The sequence below is a fragment of the Cupressus sempervirens genome, chromosome 6, assembly GCF_028749045.1.
Source record: "Cupressus sempervirens isolate cs-2001-9-10 chromosome 6, ASM2874904v1, whole genome shotgun sequence".
Taxonomy (NCBI): domain Eukaryota; kingdom Viridiplantae; phylum Streptophyta; class Pinopsida; order Cupressales; family Cupressaceae; genus Cupressus; species Cupressus sempervirens.
Window position 1 is genome coordinate 379,001,548 of NC_143123.1, and position 20,760 is coordinate 379,022,307.

The 20,760-nt window shown below is 32.4% G+C and overlaps 1 protein-coding gene across 1 annotated transcript in view; it reads right to left on the bottom strand.

The window, feature by feature from the left end:
* Positions 1-339, bottom strand: part of LOC149552640 (ubiquitin-protein ligase) — a 249,298-nt gene extending 248,959 nt beyond the window's left edge. The window contains exon 1 of the mRNA XM_089788214.1: positions 9-339. Within this exon, the coding sequence (XP_089644340.1) occupies positions 9-229 (221 nt within the window). The 5' untranslated portion in view covers positions 230-339. The remainder of the gene's footprint in view (positions 1-8) is intronic.
* Between the last annotated feature and the right edge of the window lie 20,421 nt (positions 340-20,760).

A 20,760-nucleotide genomic window follows, 5' to 3' on the forward strand; every position in this document is an offset into this window, starting at 1 on the left:
ATGCCAACCTATTTCGATGTACATGAATCTTTATTGTTTCAAGTGTCTGTGAGAGGAGGATGTCAGAAGCCTGCAACTTCCACGCATAGATTTCTGGAATTTGCAAGTCTGTGTTAATCGCTTGCAAATCCACATCTGGTGATCGAACCTCTACAATCACTTTGTCCCCGTCTGTGTCGAAAGATGCTTCTGTGTTTTGCATGACCAGATTTTTTGACGAAGAGGCCATTGGATAGGGAGACGATCCTAATTTGGACTGCAGAGGAACGAATGCAGCAGAAATCCAGGTTTCTAACTCAAAATTATTAATTTTTTTCTGTATGCCCTTTATTTTTATTTTTAATTTAGCAATGTTGATCTATATTTTAAATTTGTTATTTAAAATCAAATACTTTAAAAAACTATTTTCTTCAAAGATAATTAGTCCATAGATAATCCCCCACTAAACGTATTTCACATTTCAATTAACTTATAAAGAAATTTAGACAAAAAGACATAGTGAGATGACTTGATTTAGAATGCAAAACAATAAAATGTAGGAAACATTCAAATTTTAAGGTTTCTATTTTAAAACTTTTTTTTGTTTGTTTTATACCTTATTGATCTTAGCTAAATTTATTGTTTAAAATCGAATACTTAAAATAAAATAAAAAATTTTAAATAATTATTGGATAGGCTATGTAGTTTTATAGAATTGATTGTGTGCAAGTGTTTACATCAACTTTTGCAATTATATAATCTATCATTAAGAAATATAGATAGATATTACATAGATACAATATTAAAAAAGAGACAACAAAAATGAACTAGAAAATAAAATGAAGGAAAATAAAATTAAAAAAGAGTAAGGAGATAAACTAATTAACAAAATGTTTGAAAATATCATTTCTTCCTTTGTGTTTCTGAAGCAAAGATTCATTATTAGTATGATTATTATTATTATGTATCTAATTATTATTATTTATTAATATGAAGCAAAGATTCATTATTAGTATGATTATTATTATTATGTATCTAATTATTATTATTTATTAATCTCAAGTAGATTCGAACCCAAGACCTCCTATACAAGAGACTCACAATTTGCCATTGTGTTATAGGCTCTTGCCTTAACTATGCTAGCTTATTGGTAATATATTCACTACATTAATAAATATTATTAATGTAGTTAATATTTTTACATTCTTGAACATGTATAGTGAGTCTTTCTTAGTTTTGTGGCCTTATTTTGGGATTCTTAAATTTTTTGTTATTCTCGATATTTTCAAGCATTTTTGTTACTATTTGTTTATTACTAAGTAAAAACTAGGTTTTGATGGGCCCCCAAAATTCATTACAACAAGATTTTGAAAGGGATATAGAACCCAATATAGGAAAATTGTTGCATAGAGATATTCAAAAATAGAACAACAATACACAACCAACCAAAAGCTAGCAAATATATAGAAGCAAATAAATAAATAATCAAAGTATTGGTTGCCCATGTTATCCCAAAAGGTTGGTTTGAAGCCCTACATCAAAGAATGATTCTTCTAATCAAGGGGATGGTAGGGGAAACTGCCCCCAAATCAGAATCAAAGAAAGTATCATGACACCCATGACCCACATGATAACCAGACACATAAGATTGCATACCAATATGTTAGTATACAGAAGCATTGAGAGGGGGGTGAATTAGGGCAAACAAGTAGCCTTCTAATTTAACCTTTGATTGAATCAACTTTAACAACAACTTCCATGTCACATAACATATAACTAAAATAATGAAGTTTAAGTAAATAACATCACTTTCATAGCTTTCATTGAACTTATTTTATTTTCCACTCCTCTCATTTGCACTTTGCATCTCACCATCTGTGCATATTTTGTCCTCACAGCTTCCTCAATTGTCAGTTTAGCCTCTAGGTCTCTTTTCAATGCTTCATCTTTGGCCTGAATGGAAATGACTCTCATTCAATGCTTCACAAATTCTTATTGCTACTTTCTCCTATTATTTTTTTAGCAGCACGATGTTTTTGGTTAGCTTCTCATTTTTAGCCTTGAGATCTATTATGGCCTCCTCAAATTCCTCTTACTCACTTTGTGTGGGTATAGGAAAGATTATTGGGGGTGAATCAATAATCACCAACAACCCAAACAAATTCAAAGTCCCAAAACTTCTTCGACGATTTTATTGATTAAAACTTATTTAACCTACAACATCATTATCAATTGTGAAAACATTAAACATTCATGCAATACATAGAAAACATCCACACAACAATAACACCAAAAGTTATCTCATGAAAACCCAATTCAAGTAAAAACCATGGTGTGAGATTGATGCCCAAAAATATTTGTACTCCTCAAGTATACACTCCGTTAGGAGCCTTCCCATTTAAGGATAGCAAAAACACTATTAAATGCTACCTGGTTTAGGGATTTCCCTGGAGGCCTATTAAAGTCTTATACCCTATTAGAATTAACTTGGTTAGAGGATTTTAAACATTCTTATGAGCATTCCCCCTTGTAAAAGGATTTACAATAGACCTGTTAGGGTCACCCAATTAAGGGATTTTACCATCACAATTATCATATAGTAATAGCTAACAAATAATCTTGAGATCACACGAAACTTACTAAATCAGATCCAATAAAGCTCCTTAATCTAATAACATACCAGTTTGATCCTCTATTTTGATCTATATCTTCCTTTGTGATCGTAGCAAACTTCATAGATTATCTTCTCTATTTCACTGATATCTAGTCACAATAAACTTTGTCGCAACCTTCTTCACCTTCTCTGTCACGATATAGTTTCGCAATACCAAAATTCTTCATTTATTCTCAAGTTGAAACTCCTCGATCACAAACCCTAAACATAGATCCAACGATCAAAATAATTTTTTCCATGTTGTCCTTCTAATTCCTTCTTCCATAAGCCATTTTACTAATCTAGAAACTTCTTGAATACTATTCCCTAAACACTTTACCTCAACCTTCATATCATCGCCTCATTCCTTAAAATTATGCTTGAGTCATCCAGCTTCTAATTTTACAATTACATCTTTGAAACTTCATCAACTCTCTCTTGCTTGCCTAGAAGTCTTTACTATCTATGATAAGTCATTTTTTGTAATGATAAGCTTCTATTTCAGTTTACTGATAAGACAATAGTTTATCAATAAGTTCATTTTTCTTTAATATCTTCCAACTAATCAAGTTACCTTCTCCTTTACTCATAACCTAAATAGCATCCATCAATAAAGTTACCTTAGCATTTATTGATAAACAATCAAATCATTAAGCTTTTCAACATTGTTTGTCTCAACTATTACGTGATAAGATTCTTATCAACATATCATTTACATCACTTAACATCTCATTGAAACAACAATATTATCCTTCTAAAAGAAATGACTAGCAATTCAAACATCATGTCAAATATTTTGACACCAATGACAAAAAAATATAATTGATTATCATGTTATCAATCATGTTCTAATCAGTGGCAACATAAACTAAGCAACTAAATTAGTTATGTCAATAATCCAAAAAACTTCCCCTTTAGTATTGATGGAAAACACTACTTCATCCACCACTCAATTACATCCTATATCTGACCTTTACTGCCCCTTTGTCTAAATTTTTCTATATGTATTCTATGTTTCTTCTCTACAGGTCTTTCTGATTATGTCTATAGAACATCTCCCTAGTATACTTATTATCTCCTTTTTCATCACTTCTCCCACATATCTTTCCTTGCATATTTTGTTCTCATCACTTATCCCCCTTTGATAGCAATGCCAAAGGCAATGAACCTTTATATTTCATCTTCTAATTATTTACCTATTTCACTCTTTCTTTTTTCTTCCTGGTTTTCCTAGACTACTCCCCCATAGAGTAGTCCACCTATACATTAATGTATGCTTAAGATATTCTATTAAATGGTATGAACTTATGCATATTGCATCTCCCCTTAATTGATAGATGATAGGGGTAGGACCCCCAGTCTACCTCTTAGATATCCAAAGCTCTTCCTAGGTAGTAGTTTGATGAATATATTGGCAACTTGTTCCTTTTTAGGTATTCATTCTAGTCTCACTTCTTTATCATGTACCTTCTCCCTTAGAAAATGATTCTTCATAGCTATGTGCTTAGTCTTTGATTGCATCATTGGGTTCTTTGAACTAGTATTATCATAATGTATGACAATAGGTTAATCAACTTTCTCATGTATACTTTCTAGTATTTTCTCAATCCATAAGACTTGTTGACAATTAATATCAACAAGAACATATTTAGCTTTAACAATAGAATGTGAAATATAATTTTGCTTCTTTCTTGTCCATGACACTAATCTATTTCCAAGGTAGAAAGCTCACCACGTGTACTTTTCCTATCATCAACATTGCTAGTCCAATCCACATTTGTATATACCTTTAGATCAAGATCTCCTCTTTTCTCATACCATAAATCATAATATTCAATTCCTTTTAAGTATTTGAAAGCCTTTTAACAATATTCTTATGTGAATCCTTAGGATTAGATAAAAATATAGCAATTATATTACCTACACCATGTGCAATGTCTAATTTTCTATGTACAACATACTAAAGTTTCCTAATCATTGATCTGTATAGTGTTTCATTTACTTCCTTTAACAATTTACAACCAATTACCATAGGTGTACCAGTAGGTCTTTAATCTTCCATCCCAAAAGTGTTCAATATCTCCTTAAAATACTTAGGCTAAGTTATGCAAATTCCTTTCTTCATTTGTTGTACTTGTAAACCAATAAAGAATTTTATTTTTCATATTATATTCATTCCAAACTCTTTTCTCATTTCTTCAACAAAAGATTTCCACATTAATTCATTTCCTCCAAAGATTATATCATCAACAAATATTTCAGCAATCAAAACTTTATCTTCACTTTCAACTTTCAAATACATATTACTATTATCATTTGTTATTTCAAATTCAATATTAATCAAGAAAGAGTGGTCTTTAATACCATGCTCTTTGTTCTTGCTCCAAACACATAATCCTTTGTGTAATATCGCCTTAATTGATAGTCAATAAGGGTAGAATTGTTGGAAATATTCAAGATATGATAGGTTACTGAGATGGGAGGGGTGAATCAATAACTTCAAAATTTTGAACAATTTAGCATTTAAACTATTCACCATTCACTCATCTAATCTACTGCATATATGAGAAATCAAACATCCATAACACATGTACACAGTGATTTGGTGACCCAGAAACCTTCCAAATAGAAAGTAAAATTGGGGTGGGGATGATACCCACAAAACTTCGTTACTGCAGTATGAAGTTGACCTGTTAAGGCTTACATTGACCACTTCTGGTGATCTGCCCTGTTAGGAGCATAAAGGACTACTAGGTCCACCTTGTTAGAGGATTTACAAACATACACTGAAGTATGCACTCTGTTAGGAGATTATATACAAAGATTGTTAAGTCTACCTTGTTAAAGGATTTACAAAACTGATTCACCTATTAGGATGAAATAGTGGATCTACTTACAAACTTGATGTGCTAATTAGATCCTTGAAGTATATATCACCTCTTGTGATTGATGAATCATTACTGCTCCTTGTAGACCTTGCTGAATATTCTGCTAATTCGCATTTACAATTCTCAAAATATTGCATGTCTCTCTTTTTTTACTTTGATTCACATCACATTCATCTTGCAAATGATATAATACATTACATATATACCATTCCAATAATTACAATTGCAAGGTCAACTAAAACACAAGTGAACAAAATATTACTGAGTCGGCCAAACAGTAAATAACTCAGGTTCACTGAACTGACTCTATGACCTTTGGATACTCGACATCCATGCATTACTTGGCATCGTCATGCACTTGATAGAAGTGAAGGCTCAGTCCATACTAATCACCTAACTTAGTTCTAAACTCGGTAACCATTGGAGACTCGATGGATATAGTATCACTCGGTAAAAATTGAATCCTTCATTTACCTTGCTTTCACTCGATAAACATTATACTTTCATTACTTGGTAAACATTGCACTTGCATCACTCGATAGGCACTGTGCTTCCATCACTTAGTAGACATTGTGCTTTCATCACTCGGTAGGCACTGTTGGATTGCACATTCACTCGATCGCTATACTCAGCTCAGTTAACACTTGAATGCTCGGTGTGAACTGCGAAGCTCAGTGTAAACTGCTTAAGTGATGAATGTACAAGGTAACCATTGAATGCTCGATATACATTGTAGACTGAGTGATGAGCTCGGTAACTATACCGATATAGATAAGTGTTGTCAGTAATGGCAATAATAACTTAATGCCAACAAGAACCCCTATTCTACCTCTCATATATTCAAAGTTCTCCTTCAGTAGTGGTTTGGTGAATATATCAGCAACTTGTTTATTTATATGTGCATATTCCATTCTAAATTCTTTATCTTGTACTTTTTCCCTTAGAAAATGATTCTTGATAGCTATGTACTTAGTCTTTGAATGCATCATTGGGTAATTCGAACTAGTATTATCACAATGTATGACAAAATGTTCATCGACTTTCTCATATCTACCTTCCAATATTTTCTTAATCCATGAGACTTGTTGATAATTAATAGAAGAAATAACATGTTCAACTTCAATAATAGTTTTTGAAATAATTTCAATTCTTACTTGTCCATGACATTAATCTATTTCGAAGGTAAAAAGCTCCACCACTTATACTTTTTCTATCATCAACATTGCTAGCCTAATCCACATCTATATATACCTTTAGATCAAAATGTCCTCTTTTCTCATAACATAAATCATATTTTTTTGTTCCTTTTAAGTATTTGAATATCCTTTTAACAATAGTAATATGTGAATCCTTGGGATTAGATGAAAATATAGCAACTATACCGACACCATGTGCAATATCTAGTTTGCTATGTATAGTGTTTCATTTACTTCCTTTGACAATTTAGAACCAATTTCCATAGGTGTACTATTAGGTCTTTAATAGATTCCATCCTAAAAAAAATCAATATCTCCTTAATATACTTAGTAAGTTATGTAGATTCCTTTCTTCATTTATTATATTTGTAAACCACTAAATAATTTGATTTCTCCTATCATACTCATTTCAAACTCTTTTCTCAGTTTTTCAACAACATATTTACTTATTAATTCATTTCCTCCAAAGATTATATCATCAACAAATATTTCAACAATCAAAACTTTATCTTCACTTTCAACTTTCAAATACACATTACTATTATCATTTTTTCTTTCAAATTTAATCTTAATCAAGTAAGAGTGTTGTCTTCCATACCATGTTGTTGGTGCTAGATTCAAACCATATAATGCTTTGTGTAATTTTAAAAACCAAATTCTTACCTCTTTTTCTACAACAAATCCTTTAGCTTGTTCAGTGTAAACATCTTCTAGTATTCCATTCAAAAATTTTGATTTCACATCCATCTGATAAACTTTAAATCTTTTATAAGTAGCATAAGCCAACAATATTCTAACTCCTTCCAATATGCACTAATACATTATAGGTCAATTTTTGACCTTTTATTTCGAACAAGCCCTTAATTGGCTTGTTGAATATTTATAATAATAATAAAATTATGCCCAAGTTGGTCAAAAATTTTACCAAATTAGATTTTCCCAATTTGGTTAAAATTTTGGCCAAATTGGGTTCATAATCAAAAAATAATAAAAATAAAAGCTCCATCATTTTCTTATTTGGTCGAAGGAGGTTGGATGTGGCCTGCATGCATGGGAGCCATTTGAGGTAAGAGCATTTTGCATCAATCTGTTGTCATATAGGTTTTTTTTCTGGATCTATTCCATCAATACTTCAAATCATTTTTTTCTTGTTTTAATGCACTATTGTGACATGTAGAAGGTACTACATATTTCCTTGAAAACAAGGTGTCCCATCTATCTCTTTGCCCTCTAATTCCTTTTGAATATTGAATCTGCATGATAAACTACGGAAGAGCCACATATTATGTTGCTCATGTATATGAAATCTCGAGCTAGAGCTTACCTAGGGTATGAATGCTACTATATATGGTTATACAACCAATACAAAGATGATCAAAATTTCCATCCTTCACCCTATTGTAGTAGCTATTGTACTCCTATGTGAACTTCTATGGTCCACAAGCCAACTGCTTTGTCCATTCCATTTGACCAATTTATTTGTTTCGAAATCTTCCTTAATTTTCTTTAATAGCCTCCATTCATCATAGGTGTTGTCATTATGATTACCAACCATCAATAGCTTCATGACCAATGCATTACCAACTTTAGTCACATAATCCTATCATTTGACTAAGTCATTACTTGACACCCACAAAAACTAATTGAAATTTAATGCATTCTGCCATGCAAGAGCACATCAACTGTTGCACCATAAGAAAAAGATTTAAAAAGATTTGTAGTACAATTTAATCTTTGTAAAGTAGATGAGCAGATTTATGAGTTGGATTGAGAAAATGATTTCTCTAAAATTAACTTAAGATTCAACTAACATCAAAATAGGTGTAGTATGGTATGAGGATACATAACAAAAAAACATTAAATGAATACTAAAAATTGCTTCTACGAATGTGTGGTCATGTATATCAGCCTAATAAACTTTCAAAAGTGCTTATTAGATTGAAGAATATAATAACAATTCCAAGCTACTTCAAAATAGGAGAGTCTGGATCACTTTTATATTTAGACACTAAGGATTGTACATGTGGTGGTAGATGATTGGGTGGAGGTTGATTTCAGGGAAAGGAGGGCATGTGAATCCAATCTTGAAGGTCCTAAGTCCAATGATAAGCTACTCTATTTGGTGTAGTCCACATACTTGCTTATGCAAGCATTTTGCATGTGAGATTCAAGAGGATACTAGATCCTTAGGCCTCTTTGATGTAGGGTCATCTTAGGTTGTGTCTTTGTATCCTTAGGAGGTTGATTTCAATATGAGGGCTTAAAGTAGGTATGAAGTTAATTAATAAGTTGGTTATTCTATTGGTTTAGCTTATGCAAGAATTTTGTATGTGGAATTCAAGAGAATCATACATTTCTAGGTGTATATTTATTCTAGTTCTTGTATTTTTTGTAAGAATGAGGAAAAATAATATTTTGTAATATGAGACTTGTAGAGATAGATTGGCATCTTTCCATGGAGTGCCCAATGTATAATGACATATATACCAATTATAAAGACTTTTTGAAAATAAGCAATGTAAGCTATTATTTGAGGGAAGAAAGAAACAAACCTATTGATCAAAATCATTGTTGAAAGGAAAATATAAAGAGGAGGTTACAAATTTTTTAAGGCTCTGTTGTCATGTTTTGGAGGTGTGTGCTATTTTGGGTCCCACAGGTTGCTTCAACCACATGGACGATATTAAAATCTTTCATTCATTCAAAATAGATTACCTAGCTATCTTTATTGTTTATGTTCTTGTATTCACGGGGGTTGATTTCAATGTGAGGAGGATAGCTACAAGAATTCAATTTAGTGGGTACTAAGTTTATTGATAAGTTGGCTATTCTATTGGTGTAGCTTACATTATCTCTTATGTATATGGAACTCAAGAGGATGTTACATCTCTTGGCCTCTGTTATTTAGTTCTTGTATTATTTCTAAGAACGAGCAAAGATAATATGTCTATTTTGCAATATGGGAGTGATAGAGATAGAGTGACATCTTGTCATGGAGTACCCAATGTATAATGACATCTATACGAGTTACAGAGACATATTAAAAACAAGCAATTTAAGCTCTTGTTTAAGGTGAAAATTTGGAGAAAACAACAAAGCTATTGATCAAAGCTCACTTTCAAAGAGTAGATCTAAAGAGGAGGTTACAGATTATTTTGAGGCTTCTGTGCCATGTTTTGGAGCTATGTACTATTTTAGGTGTAATGTCCCCATCCTTTTAGCATCTCAATGGACTTCTTAGCCTTTGCATTCTCTGAAGGCTAAGTGGAGAATAAGGAGAAACTAATTAAATTAATTTCTTTTAAAGTCATTCAATAAATTAAAATTAAAAGGTGACTTTATATTTAATTAATTTAATTTTCTAGAAACACAACTAATTATTATATTGGAAAGGGGGAAGCTTCTAGAGAGTGCATTTTCTAGAAGTACAACTAATTATTTCCTTGGAAAGGGGGAAGCTTCTAGAGAGTGCAATTAAATAATATTTTATTTCCTTCTAGAAGGGTGAAGTAAAAGAATAAATAGGGAGGGCAGCCTCATTGTTGAGCATCGAATGTGTTGCCATCTACTCTTCCAGATAGCTTGTGGAGCCAAGGGTTTTTGCAGTTGTAATATTGATCGTTGGGAACAAACACTCCCATTGATTTGCCAAACTAAGGTGGTGAAATATCTTCTGAAGGGTTACAATTGTTGGAGAAGACAAATCAGTCTTTTCAGTGTGCCAAATTTGTGGCCTAGGGCCAACTTTGTGGAGTCAGGAATAAGTTGGAATTTGCTATAGGAAAATCCATGTTTTTGGATCAATTCTAATGTTATTAAAAAATGATTCAAATTGAGAAGGATTTGGTGTCTCACGAAGTTATAACCTATTGGGGTTATTACATTGGTATCAGAGTGATTTCCTACCATCCTATGGGGTAGGTAATTTATATTATTGTTAGATTTGTTGTTGCATTTGGAGTGACCAACACTTTATTATTTTCTAGCCATGGACAAACATAAGAGGATTGGCAGTTCTAGAAATCAATGAAGTAATGATGAAGTTAGCACAAAGATGAATGCGTTGCAAGAGAGTATGGAGAAGATTAAGCTTCATCAATAGAGATTGACAGAGAGCTTGTTGGATTCAAAGACAATTGAGAGGGCAACAAGGTATATGGTTTCCACCTTTAGAAGGTTGAAATCAAGGTTGCAAGGAAGGAAGCTTGAGTTTTCCCCGACAGGAGCCCTTGATGCAAATGTACCTATATTTAGTATGACACCTACTAGTCCTATCTATAGTGTTGACAATGGAATTATTTCACACGGGCATGTGGTTGTGTTAGTGACAGTAGAGGATAGCGACACCGAGCTTCAACAAGTTGAGGCTCCCAGAGTTGTTGTTACAGTTAGTGTAGAGATAATTGATGCAGTTGTTACCACTGATACTTTTGGCTCTCTCGAGGACATGATTATTATTGGAGATTTGTATGTGAGATCTCATGGTATTGCTCTAGTGTAGGAGGAAATTGCTTCCTTAGGTGGGATAAAAGCATGTGTAGAGTCCCTCAGTTGTGATGTTGATGATATGGGTGTTTTAGTGGAGTGAGTAGATGTGGGTTTATGCTCTAGTATTTCTGATTTGCAGCCTAGTGTTGAGTCATGTGTGCAGAGTTACGAGTCTATAGTTGAGGCTTTGTTAGGGGATGGTAATGTAGCAATAGTGGGATTAGGAGCATGCAAGGATACTATCATCAACAGCCACTTCTATGTCAGTTGAACCATCCAACAAGAAGTTTAATAGTATGCATGTAATTGTTGATGTGTGTTCTAATGATGGCACACATGTTGATGATTATGAGTTTTCATCAACTACAGATTCAGTTCAATTTTCTGTTGCAGCAATTAATGTTTTTCCTATGTCCATATATTTTGATGTGGCTACACCTATTGTTGATACAGTTGGCATGAGTGCATATGGTTTTCCTATAGCTATATATTTTTTAATGCTTGTTGGTGATGATTAGGATTCCAATCCATTAAATATTATGTGGGTGGATATAGGGAAGAAGAGGTTTCATAGATCTTCTATGGTATTGCCTTTTGGTGACATTCTGACTTCTACATCATCAACACAAGTTTTGGGTGCTAGGCTGCAAGACATGTGGCTGGTCCTAATGATGCTAGTTTGCAATTAGTTTAATGTCCATAGGGATGTCACATACTACTTCATTTGGGATCCAAGTGGAGGTTAGAGTTCATTGTGTTGTTGGATTGCTTGAGGACAAGCAATTTTAGGGAGGGTGGACTATAATGTCCCCATCTTTTTAGCATCTCAATGGAGTTCTTAGCCTTTACATTCTCTGAAGGCTAAAGTGGAGAAATAAGGAGAAATTGATTAAATTAATTTCTTATAAAGTCATTAAATAAATTTTAATTAAAAGGTGACTTTATATTTAATTCATTTAATTTTCTAGAAGCACAACTAATTATTGTATTGGAAAGGGGGAAGCTTCTAGAGAGTGTAATTAAATAATATTTTATTTCCTTCTAGAAGGGTGAAGGGAAAAAATAAATAGGGAGGATAGCCTCATTATTGAGAATTGAATTTGTTTCCATCTACTCTTTCAGATAGCTTATGGAGCCAAGGTTTTCTACAGTTGTTATATTGATCATTGGAAACAAACACTCCCATTGATTTGCATAACTGAGGTGGTGAAATATCTTTCGAAGGGTTACAACTATTGGAGAAAATAAATCAATCTTTTCAATGTGCCAAATTTGTGGCCTAGGGCCAGCTTTGTGGATTAAGGAATAAGTTGGAATTTGCTATAGGAAAATCCATGTTTTTGGAGCAATTCTAGTGTTATTAAAAAATGATTGAATTTGAGAAGGATTTGGTGTCTCACGAAGTTATAACCTATTGGGGTTATTACATTGGTATTAGAGTAGCTTCCTGCCATCCTGTGGGGTGGGAAAATTATTTTATTTCAAATTTGTTGTTGTGATCAAAGTGATCAACAATCTTGTTGTTTCTAGCCATGGACAGATATAGGAGGATTGATAGTTCTAGAAATGGGTAGAGTAATGATGAAATTAGCATGACGATGAATGCTTTGTAGGAGAGAATGAAGAAACTTAAGCTTCAACAAAAGAGATTGGTAGAGAGCTTGTTAGATCTAGAGGCAATTGAGAGGGCAACAAAATATATGGTTTCCACCTTTAGAAGGTCGACATTGAGGTTGTGGGGAAGGAAGCTTGAGTTTTCCTATATTTAGTACAACACTTGCTAGTCCTATCTATAGAGTTGATGATGGACTTAGTAGCACTAAGCTTCAGTAGGTTGAGTCACCAAGAGCTGTTGCTACAAATATTGCAGAGACAGTTGATGCAGTTGTTACCACTGATACTTTTGGCTCTCTTGAGGATAAGATTATTATTGGAGATTTGTATGTGAGATCTCATAGTATTGCTATAGTTTAGGAGGCAATTTCTTCCTCAGATGGGACAAAAGCATGTATAGAGTCACTCAGCTATGATGGTGATGTGAGCATTTTATTGGAGTCAATAGATGTGGGTTTATGCTCTAGTATTATTGATTCATAGCTTGGTGTTAAGTCATGTGTGTAGAGTTAGGAGTCCACAGTTAAGGCTTTGTCAAGGGATGGCGATGCAATAATAGTGGGATTAGGAGCATGTGAGGATACTATCATATCAACATCCACCTTTGTGTTAGTTGAACCATCCAATGAGGAGTTTAGCAATATGCATGCATTGGTTGATGTGTGTTTTAATGATGGCGCACATGTTGATGATTATGAGTTTTCATCAACTATAGATTCGGTTCAATTTTTTGTTGTGGCAGTTAGTGTTGTTCCTATGTCCATATATTTTGATGTGGCTACACCTATTGTTGATACAGTTGGCATGAGTGCATATGGTTCACCTATAGCTACATCTTTTTCAATGCATGTTGGTGATGATCATGATTCGAGTCTAATATATATTATATGGGTGGATACATGGAAGAAGAGGTTTCAAAGATCTTCTATGAAGTTGCCTTCTAGTGACATTTTGACTTATATATCATCAACACAAGTTTTGGGTGCTAGGTTGTAGGACTGTGATTAGTCCTGATGATACTAGTTTGCAGTTGGTTTAATGTCCACAGGGATGTCACATGCTACTTCATTTGGGATCCAGGTAGAGGTTAGAGTTCATTGTGTTGCTAGATTTCTTGAGGACAAGCAATTTTAGGGAGGGCGAACTATAATGTCCCCATCTTTTTAGCATCTCAGTGGAGTTCTTAGCCTTTACGTTCTCCAAAGGCTAAGTGGAGAAATAAAGAGAAATTGATTAAATTAATTTCTTATAAAGTCATTAAATAAATTAAAATTTAAAGGTGACTTTATATTTAATTAATTTAGTTTTTTAGAAGTGCAACTAATTATTGTATTGGAAAGGGGGAAGCTTCTAGAGAGTGCATTTTCTAGAAGTACAACTAATTATTGCCTTGGAAACAGGGAAGCTTCTAGAGAGTGCAATTAAATAATATTTTACTTCCTTCTAGAAGGGTGAAGGAAAAGAATAAATAGGGAGGGTAGCCTCATTGTTGAGCATCGAATGTGTTGCCATCTACTCTTCTAGATACCTTGTGGACCCAAGGGTTTCTGCAGTTGTTGTATTGATCATTGGGAATGAACACTCCCATTGATTTGCATAACTAAGGTGGTGAAATATCTTCTGAAGGGTTGCAACTATTGGAGAAGATAAAATAGTCTTTTCATTGTGCCAAATTTGTGGCCTAGGGCTAGCTTTGTGGAGTAAGAAATAAATTTGAAATTTGCTACAGTGATTTGTTATAGGAAAATTCATGTCTTTGGAGCAATTCTAGGTTTTTATCTACTACATTTTGCATTAGATATTTAGGGCATTAGTAGGGTTTGTAAAATCTATTGTAATATGATTTATACCAGAGTTTTATATCAGAATTTGTTGCCCTAATGTCTTATTGATGTAGATGCATATTTTCCTATTTGTAATAAGTGTTATTCAAAAATAATTGCATCTTCATTGTTAGTTGTTTGGTGTGTTATTTGGAAGCATATTTATTAAAGTTTGGCATTTAGAAAGCAGTCAGAATTTACATATGCAATATATCTCTTGCTTGAAAAGTGTTTAACAAAATGTCAAACAACTAAAGTATAAAAGAATTTGGTGTTTGAAGAAGTTATAACCAATTGGGGTTATTATATTTGGGTCCCATAGGTTGCTTCAACCTCATGGACAATATTGAAATTTTTTATTTGTTCATTTAAGTAAATTACCTAGTTGTTTTTTTGGTTTAGTGCTCACTAAATTTTGGCTTGGAGTAGTTTCTCTTGTGCATGTTTGGGATTTTGAATAATTTATAATATTGTGATAAAAGTTAATGGTTGTGATATTTGATTAAAAAGCAATATTGTGTTTATTTCAACAAATTTCTTTTTTATGTTTGTAATTTGTTTTTTAGCATAGAAGTTTGCTCAATCTATTATGTCAATATTTAAGTCTTGATGTTCAATCTATTATGCCAATATTCAAGCCTTAACTTCCTTCCTTTCTTAGGAGAGGGAGAAGTTTGTACCAACACCAAGCTCCATTACATCTTCCATGAATCAACACAAACTATGTGTTTGTTCCTATCACTGCCTTTGCTTCCATCACTGATTTTCTTTAATGAATTGACTCTTTCACAAGAGTTGATAATAAGCAAATAGAGAACAAATACAATAGACATATGAAATCATGTCATGTCAATAGAAGAAAAAGATGAAGCATGTCCATTTCACAAGTAAGTCAAATAAAGTAGAAAATAAAGATTATTTGCATCACAACTTGATTGAAAACAATGACCACTAACATGTGTCATCATTTTTTAAAAGAGAGACTATTAAAGGGAAAGGGAACAAAACATTTTGAAAATAAGCAACGTAAGCTATTATTTGAGGGAAGAAAGAAACAAACCTATTGATCAAAATTAATTATCAAAAGGCAAATATAAAGAGGAGGTTACAAATTGTTTAAGGCTCTATTTTAATGTTTCGGAGGTGTGTACTATTTTGGGTTCCACAGGTTGCTTCAACCATGTGGACGATATTGAAATCTTTCATTCATTCAAAGTAGATTACCTAGCTATCTTTATTGTTTGTGTTCTTGTATTCATGAAGGTTGATTTCAATGTGAGGAGGATAGCTACAAGAATTCAATTTAGTGGGTACTAAGTTTATTGATAAGTTGGCTATTATATTGGTGTAGCTTACATTGTCTCTTATGTATATGGAATTGAAGAGGATGTTACATCTCTTGGCCTCTATTATTTAGTTCTTGTATTATTTCTAAGAATGAGAAAAGATAATATGTCTATTTTGCAATATGGGAGTGGTAGAGATAGAGTGACATCTTGTCATGGAGTACCCAATGTATAATGACATCTATACGAGTTACGAAGACATATTAAAAACAAGAAATTTAAGCTCTTTTTTAAGGTGAAAAGTTGGAGAAAACAACAAAGCTATTGATCAAAACTCACTTTCAAAGAGTAGATCTAAAGAGGAGGTTACATATTATTTTGAGGCTTCTATGCCATGTTTTGGAGGTGTGTGTTATTTTGGGTCGCATAGGTTGCTCTAACCTCATGGACAATATTGAAATCTTTTATTCATTCATTTAAGTAGATTACCTAGTTGTCTTTTTGGTATAGTGCTCACTAAATTTTGGCTTGGAGTGGTAGTTTCTCTTGTGCATGTTTGGGATCTTGAATAATTTATAATATTGTGATAAAAGTTAATGGTTGTGAAATTTGATTAAAAAGCATTGTTATGTTTATTTCAACAAATTCCTTATTTATGTTTTTAAATTTCTTTTTAGAATAGAAGTTTGCTCAATCTATTATGTCAATATTTAAGCCTTGATGTTCAATCTATTATGCTAATAGTTAAGCCTTAATGGCCCACCTTTCTTAGGAGAGGGAGAAGTTTGTACCAAAACCAAGCTCCATGACATCCTCCATGAACCAACACAAAGTGTGTGTTTTCTCCTGCCATTGTCTTTGCCTCCATCACTGATTTTCTTTAATGGATTGAATCTTTCACAAGAGTTGATCATAAGCAAAGGGAAAACAAATATAATAGATATATGACATCATGTCATGTCAATAGAAGAAAAAGATGAAACATGTTCATTTCACAAGTAAGTCAAATAAAGTAGAAAGTAAAGGTTATTCACATCACAACTTAATTGAAAAAAATGAGCACTAACATGTGTCATCAGTTTTTAAAAGAGAGACTATTGAGGGAAAGGGAACAAATACAATGGACATATTACAATATTTTATATGAATTGAAGAAAAAGTCTTGAATGATGAGATATATCTAGATCACATGATCAAGTAAATCAAGAGATCAAAGATCATTTAAATTAAAAATATTGACTACCAACATGACTTATTATAGATACATCACATCATCTCACATTTATTCATATTGAACATAGAAATTACATTCAAAACTAACAACTTCAATGTTGTTTGAAATAACCATCTATTATCAACATGTCTCATCAATAGTTGATTATAAGAAAAGATGAACACATATAATAGAAATAGAAATATCATATGACATGAATTAAAGGAAAAAAAACTTAAATGATGAAAGATATCTATATGACATGATCAAGTGAATCAAACAAGTTGAAGATTACTAGTGTTACAATTTGATTCCAAAATCATCGTGGCAACTATATCAATCAAATTGATAAGGAATTTTTAACTATAATTATTTATTTTCTTTTGAAGACCACTCATATTCATAAGGAATTATTCTAATATGAGATTTTTGTTAACATAAACCCTCTTCAAAGATTATGTTATAGACCAATATGTCTGACATAAAAATGTATTTTCGAGTTTGTTTAAAGAGATTTTGTCTTGTTACTTCACATGGGATTTTTTTATGATCAGATATTGTTGTGAGAGGGTGTGTTTGAAGATAACAACTTTCTTATGATTTTCTTTCTTGGGCATTTATGATGCATAGTTACAAAACAAAGCTTCTTCCCAATCCAAAGTTCAAATGTGGATTAACGTGTTGATGCACTATCAACTCAAACTTCAACTCTTCCTTCTTTAAGATTCCTAATTCACTTCTTGGTTCGTACTTCCCTCCAATGCACTATGGGTCTCAATATTTTGACCCGAGACTTAAAGTATCCTATACTAGTTTAAAAGAAGGATTTCACACTTTTTCCAATCACCCAACCTTTCATCTAAAGGTTGACTGCCTACATATTAGATTTGTGGCGTTTATCCTACTTGTAGACTAAGTCTCTCCTATTAACTTCTCTCCAAAAAAAGATGAGATTGTGGTTTCAAGGCTTCTTAGGATGACTTGGAAAGTTTAGATACAATCCTTCCTTTTCTCCAAAAAATGATAATTAGTTTCACTCCAACAATACAAGCAACTACAAACAACACTCTAACCTAGGTGATCAAATCAGGCTAAGACTTGCTAGAATTGCCTCTATTTTGTACATAAAACTGATCTATTAGCTTGGTGACCTCCTATAGACCAAGAATGAACTGTTCCATCCAAAAAATATGACCACAATCTTCCCTTGCTAATTACTTGCTCAAACAATTCATTCTAAGGCTAAATACATAGTCATATTTAGCCTAGGGCATCAAGTTTGAAGTGGCTAGTGAGATTTCCTTGTCCTGAGCCTTTGAAGTCTCAAAATGCACCCTACCTACTTGCATTTCACTAAAGGGCATCAATTTCCAATGGTGAAATTGCAAGTTATGGCCATTTCTTGGCTTCAAACCCTTGAAATGAGGGTTTCAGACCCACAGTTAGAAAATTTGTTATAACTACCTCCAAACTCAATCAAATTCAACCAAATCAATTTAAAATGAAAGGTAACATAGGCATAAAACTTCACATGTGCATCATCTATCCATACCAATCCGTACAAAATAGATTTTCTCCAAAAAAAAAAGTTTTTCCCTTCATAAAATGTTGATTCTTTCGTACAACTTGACGATCAGTTACAAAATAGACATAATGAGTCTTAAATACCTTCATCCAATCGATTCAAACCAAATTTTGATGGTTATGAATGTTGGGAGGCCAAAAAGACATTTGTGACAACTTTTCCAAAATTGCATATTTGTGATGTCTTGTCAAATATGACAACTTTTTGTATTTTTTATTGTAATGGACACCAATTGATCCCAAACCTTTAGGAATGGTAGGAAATGCATTTCTAAGGTGAAACAAACATGTTTTCCATTATTGAACACCAAAACACTCAAAAACCAAGAAAACTCATCGTAGTGGACTAAGGACTCTATTGGCTTATAAAGTGACCATAAAGAACCTTGACCACGCAAAATGGATGGTGTTAACAAATAAATTCCTTATTACATCACAAACAAAGAAAACCAAAACTCTTTAAGAAGGATAGGCCTAGGTGCCTTGAACCAATTTAAGATAATTGTAGAGAGGATTGAAACTATTCTCTTTTTTATACTTATTTACTTACATATCTATAATATGTTTAACATATTTGAAATTATTTTTTGGGGTTATATTTGTTAAATTTGGTTTCTAATCTTTTAACATTAGAACATTGTGCCTTACTTTTGTTTGGAAGAATTGACATGATGTTTGGAAAAAAAATGTGGAAATTATATCTATAATTATTAAAATATCATTTCAAAGTAAAGTTTAAGATAATAAACATTTTGTGTGTCATATAATTCCTAAATTTGGAGGACATTGAAAGCTAATATAAAATTAAATTGTGTTTACAATCTTAGTAATATATACTACTTTTGGGCATGCAACAAGTTGACAATAGATTTTACACTCTAAGGATATTAGTAAATTATAGTGCATATCCATTTTATAGTTTAGCATACACACACTTTATAATATTTGGTAGGTAAACAATAGTCATCATTAGTTATTTTAGTGATGAATTTCAGAAACCAGTGAAATGAAAAATATTCAAGAATTTACATCTTCAAGAATTAAGAATGAAGTGACACAAAGGGGGATATTAACAAAGGCCATTGTAAGCAGAAAACTTTTCATTGATTATAATATGGGTGAATTTAAGCGAGGTGATCAAATTTTTCCTTCAAAACCATATGTATAGATATAAACATTAAGCACAACATTTTCAATATTTTTGTAGATATACACATTATTTAGACCAATTTTTTCTTTCAAAACCATATGTGCAGATATAAATATTAAGTACAACATGTCCAATATTTTTGCAGATTTACACATTAATTACATCAAATTTTTCTTTCAAAACCATATGTCTAGATATAAACATTAAGTATAACATGTCCAATATATTTGCATATATATTTTCCTATGAAGAAATACCACACCTTGCAATATGAACCTAGAAAAAAATAACGAGACAATTGCTAGATTGTGGTCTCAATTCTGAAGAAAAGTTGATAAATGTAATTGTCCTTGCAAAAATTGTAAGGGCTTAAAGAATCAAAGAATTATAATTACAACAACCCAGAGTCATTGTAGGAAACATGCTCACGTTGAAGGGGGCCACAATTTTTGTCGATTGATGAATGTGGATTTCCAACTAGGGGAACATGCAAGATTGAATATCCAAGCTGAGAATAACACTCCCATGGAAGAAGATGATAATGTGCCAAAGGACATGATTGAAGAAGATGGTATTTGTGTAGTTGATCATGATGATGGTACTAGTGCATCTGATAATGATGATGATGATGGTCTTGATATACCTATACTTGAGAAGGCATACAAGCCCCTATACCAAGGCTCCCAAATAAAACTTCTCTCTACTATAAGGTTGTTGGTGAACTTGAAGGTTATGAATGTTTTATCCTATATAGCAATGTCACATATACTAAGGTATGCCATTTTTTGTCATCTTCAATGTTAGCATATCATTACTATTCATTAAATTAACAATTTATATATTTTTTTTTAGGTTGATAGGTGAGTTTTTGTTACCACCATCAAAC